General features: G+C 54.3%; 1 protein-coding gene across 9 annotated transcripts in view; it reads left to right on the forward strand.

The window, feature by feature from the left end:
• LOC110521105 (signal-induced proliferation-associated 1-like protein 1) overlaps positions 1 to 7,500 on the forward strand; it is a 151,471-nt gene that overhangs the window by 117,107 nt on the left and 26,864 nt on the right. For all 9 annotated transcript variants that reach the window (XM_036976248.1, XM_036976250.1, XM_036976249.1 and 6 more), the window contains 5 exons: positions 2,454 to 2,621; positions 2,736 to 2,842; positions 4,267 to 4,551; positions 6,407 to 6,550; positions 7,236 to 7,369. In XM_036976248.1, the coding sequence (XP_036832143.1) occupies positions 2,454 to 2,621; positions 2,736 to 2,842; positions 4,267 to 4,551; positions 6,407 to 6,550; positions 7,236 to 7,369 (838 nt within the window). The remainder of the gene's footprint in view (positions 1 to 2,453; positions 2,622 to 2,735; positions 2,843 to 4,266; positions 4,552 to 6,406; positions 6,551 to 7,235; positions 7,370 to 7,500) is intronic.

The following is a 7,500-nucleotide window of genomic DNA, read 5'->3' on the forward strand; positions in this document are numbered from 1 at the left end:
CCTGAGTAGTGTACCCTGTTCCCTCTTCCCTGAGTAGTGTACCCTGTACCCTGTTCCCTGAGTAGTGTACCCTGCTCCCTGAGTAGTGTACCCTGCTCCCTGAATAGTGTACCCTGCTCCCTGAGTAGTGTACCCTGTTCCCTGAGTAGTGTTCCCTGTTCCCTGAGTAGTGTACCCTGCTCCCTGAGTAGTGTACCCTGTTCCCTGAATAGTGTACCCTGCTCCCTGAGTAGTGTACCCTGTTCCCTGAGTAGTGTTCCCTGTTCCCTGAGTAGTGTACCCTGCTCCCTGAGTAGTGTTCCCTGAGTAGTGTACCCTGTTCCCTGTTCCCTGAGTAGTGTACCCTGTTCCCTCTTCCCTGAGTAGTGTACCCTGTTCCCTGAGTAGTGTACCCTGTTCCCTGAGTAGTGTACCCTGTTCCCTGAGTAGTGTACCCTGTTCCCTCTTCCCTGAGTAGTGTACCCTGTTCCCTCTTCCCTGAGTAGTGTACCCTGTACCCTGTTCCCTGAGTAGTGTACCCTGCTCCCTGAGTAGTGTACCCTGCTCCCTGAGTAGTGTACCCTGTTCCCTGAATAGTGTTCCCTGTTCCCTGAATAGTGTTCCCTGTTCCCTGAGTAGTGTTCCCTGTTCCCTGAGTAGTGTTCCCTGTTCCCTGAATAGTGTACCCTGTTCCCTGAATAGTGTTCCCTGTTCCCTGAGTAGTGTTCCCTGTTCCCTGAGTAGTGTTCCCTGTTCCCTGAATAGTGTACCCTGTTCCCTGAATAGTGTACCCTGCTCCCTGAGTTGTGACCTATATAGGGAATAGGGTGCCACTTGGGACAAAGCCTAACTCATAATTTGCTTGGGTGATGGTTCTTATCTGTTACCATAGCAACAAGCGAGGTAAAACCATTTCCTTATGTAATCACCATCAGCTGGTTCTGAAAGACTTCCTCCATTTCCTCCAGCACACACACACTCACACTCACACACCGCAAAGAGTGTGTGTCTGTTGTGTGTTAGTAGATCCATTCAAGAAGAGGGAAATGCAGTTTCAGACATGATTTTTCAAATGAGTGTATCTAGGGATGCGTTGCTCTTCAGTCGCTGCTGACACCTTTGTGTGAGGGAGCGGGAGGAAGGAGACAGAGAAATAATATATTGGTACTTCAGAAACTCACTCTCATCTTCCTGCAAGAGGTCCAACATACACACACTGCAGAGAGTATTAAGAACCCAGAACTCCCTGTCTATCTCAAGATTATCTCTGTCTACCTCAAGACTATCTCTGTCTACCTCAAGACTATCTCTGTCTACCTCAAGACTATCTCTGTCTACCTCAGACCGGTCTCTGTCTACCTCAAGACTATCTCTGTCTACCTCAAGACTATCTCTGTCTACCTCAAGACAATCTCTGTCTACCTCAAGACAATCTCTGTCTACCTCAGACCGGTCTCTGTCTTCCTCAATACAATCTCTGTCTACCTCAGACCGGTCTCTGTCTACCTCAGACCGGTCTCTGTCTACCTCAAGACAATCTCTGTCTACCTCAAGACAATCTCTGTCTACCTCAGACCGGTCTCTGTCTACCTCAAGACTATCTCTGTCTACCTCAAGACTATCTCTGTCTACCTCAAGACTATCTCTGTCTACCTCAAGACTATCTCTGTCTACCTCAAGACAATCTCTGTCTACCTCAAGACAATCTCTGTCTACCTCAAGACAATCTCTGTCTACCTCAGACCGGTCTCTGTCTACCTCAGACCGGTCTCTGTCTACCTCAAGACAATCTCTGTCTACCTCAGACCGATCTCTGTCTACCTCAGACCGGTCTCTGTCTACCTCAAGACCAGGCTCTGTCTACCTCAGACCAGGCTCTGTCTACCTCTCTCTCTCTCTCTCTCTCTCTCCCCCTATCTCTCTCTCCCACTTCTCCCCCCTCTCTCTCTCTCTCTCTCTCCCACTTCTCCCCCCCCTCTCTCCCACTTCTCTCCCCCTATCTCTCTCTCCCACTTCTCTCCCCCTATCTCTCTCTCCCACTTCTCCCCCCTCTCTCTCTCTCTCTCTCCCACTTCTCCCCCCTCTCTCTCTCTCTCTCCCCCTATCTCTCTCTCCCACTTCTCTCCCCCTATCTCTCTCTCTCTCTCTCCCCCCCTATCTCTCTCTCTCTCCCCCTCTCTCTCTCTCCCACTTCTCCCCCCTCTCTCTCTCTCTCTCTCTCCCCCTATCTCTCTCTCCCACTTCTCTCCCCCTCTCTCTCTCTCTCTCTCTCCCCCCCTATCTCTCTCTCTCTCCCCCTATCTCTCTCTCCCACTTCCCCCCCCCCTCTCTCTCTCCTTCTCTCTCTCTCTCCCCCCCTATCTCTCTCTCCCACTTCTCTCCCCCCTCTCTTTCTCTTCTCTCTCTCTCTCTCCCCCCTCTCTCGCTCTCTCCCACTTCTCTCTCTCTCTACCCCCCCCCCCCCCCCCCACCAGTACCTGACTAAGGGTTGTGAAACGTCTGAGATGACACTACGTCGTAACGGGCTGGGCCAGCTGGGTTTCCATGTCAACTACGAGGGCATCGTGGCAGAGGTGGAGTCGTACGGGTACGCCTGGCAGGCCGGGCTGAGGCAGGGCAGCCGATTGGTCGAAATCTGCAAGGTATGTCATTTTAAAGTTGTAGATTTCATTGTGTCGTTGGATCATTCTTGTGTGTTTTGTTTGTAAATTATTATTGATACCATATAATGGTATAAAATCAACCATTCTGTCAAGGTTGCCGTGGCGACTCTGACCCACGAGCAGATGATCGACCTGCTGAGGACGTCGGTCACCGTCAGGGTGGTCATCATACCCCCGCACGAAGACGCTACGCCACGCAGGTGTGTGTGTGTGTGTGTGTGTGTGTGTGTGTTTGTCTGAGGGGTTGGTGTGTGTGGTTGTCTGAGGGGTTGGTGTGTGTGGTTGTCTGGAGGGTTGGTGTGTGTGTGGTTGTCTGAGGGGTTGGTGTGTGTGGTTGTCTGGAGGGTTGGTGTGTGTGTTTGTCTGGGGGGTTGGTGTGTGTGTGATGGTCAGATTAGTGATTCTGAGGTCGTCATTATCATGTCAACCATGTGTGTGGAGTCTAACCTCTGCTTCTTACCTGACCCTCCTCTCTCTTCCTCCCCCTGTCTCCTCCAACTCCCCTTCTCTCTCTTCCTCCCCCTGGCTCTTCCTCCCCCTGTCTCCTCCAACTCCCCTTCTCTCTCTTCCTCCCCCTGGCTCTTCCTCCCCCTGGCTCTTCCTCCCCCTGGCTCTTCCTCCCCCTGGCTCTTCCTCCCCCTGTCTCCTCCAACTCCCATTCTCTCTCTTCCTCCCCCTGGCTCTTCCTCCGCCTGGCTCTTCCTCCCCCTGGCTTTTCCTCCCCCTGGCTTTTCCTCCCCCTGGCTTTTCCTCCCCCTGGCTCTTCCTCCCCCTGGCTCTTCCTCCCCCTGGCTCTTCCTCCCCCTGGCTCTTCCTCCCCCTGGCTCTTCCTCCCCCTGGCTCTTCCTCCCCCTGGCTCTTCCTCCCCCTGGCTCTTCCTCCCCCTGGCCCTTCCTCCGCCTGGCTCTTCCTCCCCCTGGCTTTTCCTCCCCCTGGCTTTTCCTCCCCCTGGCTTTTCCTCCCCCTGGCTTTTCCTCCCCCTGGCTCTTCCTCCCCCTGGCTCTTCCTCCCCCTGGCTCTTCCTCCCCCTGGCTCTTCCTCCCCCTGGCTCTTCCTCCCCCTGGCTCTTCCTCCCCCTGGCTCTTCCTCCCCCTGGCTCTTCCTCCCCCTGGCTCTTCCTCCCCCTGGCTCTTCCTCCCCCTGGCTCTTCCTCCCCCTGGCTCTTCCTCCCCCTGGCCCTTCCTCCCCCTGGCTCTTCCTCCCCCTGGCTCTTCCTCCCCCTGGCTCTTCCTCCCCCTGGCTCTTCCTCCCCCTGGCTCTTCCTCCCCCTGGCTCTTCCTCCCCCTGGCTCTTCCTCCCCCTGGCTCTTCCTCCCCCTGGCTCTTCCTCCCCCTGGCTCTTCCTCCCCCTTTCTCTTCCTCCCCCTGTCTCCTCCAACTCCCCTTCTCTCTCTTCCTCCCCCTGGCTCTTCCTCCCCCTGGCTCTTCCTCCCCCTGGCTCTTCCTCCCCCTGGCCCTTCCTCCCCCTGGCCCTTCCTCCCCCTGGCTCTTCCTCCCCCTGGCTCTTCCTCCCCCTGGCTCTTCCTCCCCCTGGCTCTTCCTCCCCCTGGCTCTTCCTCCCCCTGGCTCTTCCTCCCCCTGGATCTTCCTCCCTCTCTCTCCCCCTTCTCTCTCTCTTTCTACAGAGGTTGCTCTGAGCTCTACCGTATCCCAGTGGTTGAGTATAAGAGCAGTGGTGAGAGTGGTTCGTTTGACTACAAGTTCCCGTTCCGCAGCAAAGACAACAAGTGGCAGAGAACCTCCAGTAGTCCCCAGCAGTCCCTGACGGCCTCCCCCCAGCCGCACACCCCCAACCGGGCCGTCAGCCTGGGGAGCTCTGGGGGGAAGACCCTGTCTGCTGAACGCCCAGAGAGAAACGCTGCTATACCACGCAGTGTTAGTAGTGATGGACGGCCGCTGGATACCAAGAGGTAGGGGAGAGGAGAAGGGGGAGAGGATAAGGGAAGGGAGGAGAGAGGGGAGGGAGGTAGGGGAGAGGAAAAGTAGAGGGAGGGAGGTAGGGGAGAGGAGAAGTAGAGGGAGGGAGGTAGGGGAGAGGAGAAGTAGAGGGAGGGAGGTAGGGGAGAGGAGAAGTAGAGGGAGGGACTTAGGGGAGAGGAGAAGGAGAGGGAGGGAGGTAGGGGAGAGGAGAGGGGGAGGGATGTAGGGGAGAGGAGAAGGGGAGGGAGGTAGAGGGGAGGGGGAGGGAGGTAGGTGAGGGAGGTAGGGGAGAGGAGAGGTGGAGGGAGGTAGGTAGGGGAGAAGTGAGGAGAGAGGGGGAGGGAGGTAGGTAGGGGAGAAGAGAAGGGGAGGGAGGAGAGGAGAAGGGGAGGGAGGAGAGGAGAAGGGGAGGGAGGAGAGAGAGGGGGAGGGCGGTAGAGGAGAGGGGGAGGGAGGGGGAGGTAGAGGAGAGGGGGAGGGAGGTAGGGGAGAGGAGAAGGGGAGGGAGGTAGGGGAGAGGAGAGGAGAAGGGGAGGGAGGTAGGGGGGAGGGAGGGAGAGGAGAGGGGGAGGGAGGTAGGGGAAAGGAGAAGGGGAGGGAGGTAGGGGAGGGAGGGGGTAGGGGAGAGGAGAAGGGGAGGGAGGGAGGTAGGGGAGAGGAGAAGGAGAGGGAGGGAGGTAGGGGAGAGGGAGAGGCATGTTTCTTCTCCTCTGATAACCCCCCCCTCCAGAAAGTCTCCAGGCAGTGAGAACTATGCTCTGGTTTCCTCTCTGGCACTGGGTCAGGGTTAGGGTCTGGGTTATGTTCAGGGTCAGGATCTGGGTCAGGGTCTAGGTTAGGGTCTAGGTTAGGGTCTGGCTCTGGGTCAGGGTCTAGGTTAGGGTCTGGGTTGTAGTCTGGGTTATGGTTAGGGTCTAGGTTATGTTCAGGGTTAGGGTCAGGGTTATGGTCTGGGTTATGGTCAGGGTCTGGGTTATGATCAGGGTTAGGGTCTGGGTTATGGTCAGGGTCTGGGTTATGGTCTGGGTTAGGATCAGGGTCTGGGTTAAGGTCTAGGTTATGGTCTGGGTTAGGGTCTGGGTTAGGGTCTAGGTTAGGGTCTGGGTTATGGTCTGGGTTATGGTAAAGGTCTGGGTTATGGTCTGGGTTAGGATCAGGGTCTGGGTTAGGATCAGGGTCTGGGTTAGGGTTATGGTCAGGGTCTGGGTTATGGTTAAGGTCTGGGTTATGGTTAGGGTCTGGGTTAGGGTCTAGGTTATGGTCAGGGTTAGGATCTGGGTTATGGTCAGGGTCAGGGTCTGGGTTATAGTCAGGGTCTGGGTTATGGTTAGTGTCAGGGTCTGGGTTAGAGGTCTGGGTTAGGGTCTGGGTTATGGTTATGGTTAGGATCGGGGTCTGGGTTATGGTTAGGATTATGTTTTGGATCTTGGTTAGTGTCTGGGCTATGGTTAGGATCTGGGTCAGGGTCTGTTTTATGGTCAGGGTTAGGATCTGGGTCAGGGTCTAGGTTAGGGTCAGGGTTAGGATCTGGGTCAGGGTTAGGATTTGGGTTATGGTCTGGGTTAGGATCTGGGTCAGGGTTAGGATCTGGGTTATGGTCAGGGTCTCTGTTAGGATCTGGGTCAGGGTTAGGGTCTGGGTTAGGATCTGAGTCAGGGTTAGGATCTGGGTCAGGGTTAGGGTCTAGGTTAGGGTCTGGGTTAGGGTTATGGTCAGGGTTAAGATCTGGGTTAGGGTCTGGGTTATGGTCAGGGTCAGGGTTAGGGTCTAGGTTAGGATCTGGGTTAGGATCTGGGTCTGGGTTAGAGGGTTAATGTCTATTCTGTGTTATCTCAACCCCTCCAGAATGTCTCCAGGCAGTGAGAACTATGCTCCGGTCTCCTCTCTGGCACTGGGCCGTTCTCCTCACAACCGATCTTCCCTGTCCAACCTCTCCTTCTCCAGTGACACCTCGCAGCATTGGAGGACTCAGAAGTCCATGCCCGAGGGGTAAGAGATGGGAGTGGCCACCCCTCATAGTCTGGTTCCTCTCTAGGTTTCTTCCTAGGTTCTGGCCTTTCTAGGGAGTTTTTCCTAGCCACCGTACTTCTACACCTGCATTGCTTGCTGTTTGGGGTTTTAGGCTGGGTTTCTGTACAGCACTTTGAGATATCAGCTGATGTAAGAAGGGCTATATAAATACATTTGATTTGATTTGAGTGTGTTCATGGTCTGTAGCATACTTAACACAACCCTTTATGTAATAGTTAAGGAAGATGTTGAAATGGGTGATGATTGGAAAGGAATGACGCACTATATCCAACTATTGTTTTGAGTTGTTTTTCCCCATGTGAAAACGCTGTGGCGCCTGTTGACCAGCGTGTGTCCATTACAGAGAAGCCGAACGTCATGAATTGTATTAGTCGCTAATGGCATCTTTATTCCCTCTGTAGGGAATAGTTTGCCGTTTGGTACGTAGCCCATGAATTAGTTGATGCAGAGGAAAGCAACTTCTGCCCATAACTGTCCTTTTTAATGTACTTTACATGAATTGTCTTTATCTTTGCTATTATAATATGGCTAGCTCATGTTGTGTTCCTAGCATATGACATGTCTGCCGTTATGTTCTGCGGGCGACATCATGTCCAACATTTTTATTCAATTGGTTGTGCGTGCTTGTGCGTGCGTGTTCTAGGTTTGGAGAACACAGACAACACTCCCCTCTGTCTACAGAGCGACAGGTGGTAGGAGAAGGCGGGGCTAGTGGAAAGTCCACACCTAATTGGCCGAGAGTGGAGGAAGGGGGCGGGACCGACAGAGGTTCTACAGGTGAGATTTAACCAATGGGAAAGAGATACTGTCAAACCACTGACAAGAAGCAGAGTATTGGGCATCATTATATAGTGACGTCATAGTATAACTGAAAGATATTGGACCATAGTGATGTCATAGTATTACAG

The sequence above is a fragment of the Oncorhynchus mykiss genome, chromosome 4 (assembly GCF_013265735.2).
Source record: "Oncorhynchus mykiss isolate Arlee chromosome 4, USDA_OmykA_1.1, whole genome shotgun sequence".
In the NCBI taxonomy this organism is placed as follows: Eukaryota; Metazoa; Chordata; class Actinopteri; order Salmoniformes; family Salmonidae; genus Oncorhynchus; species Oncorhynchus mykiss.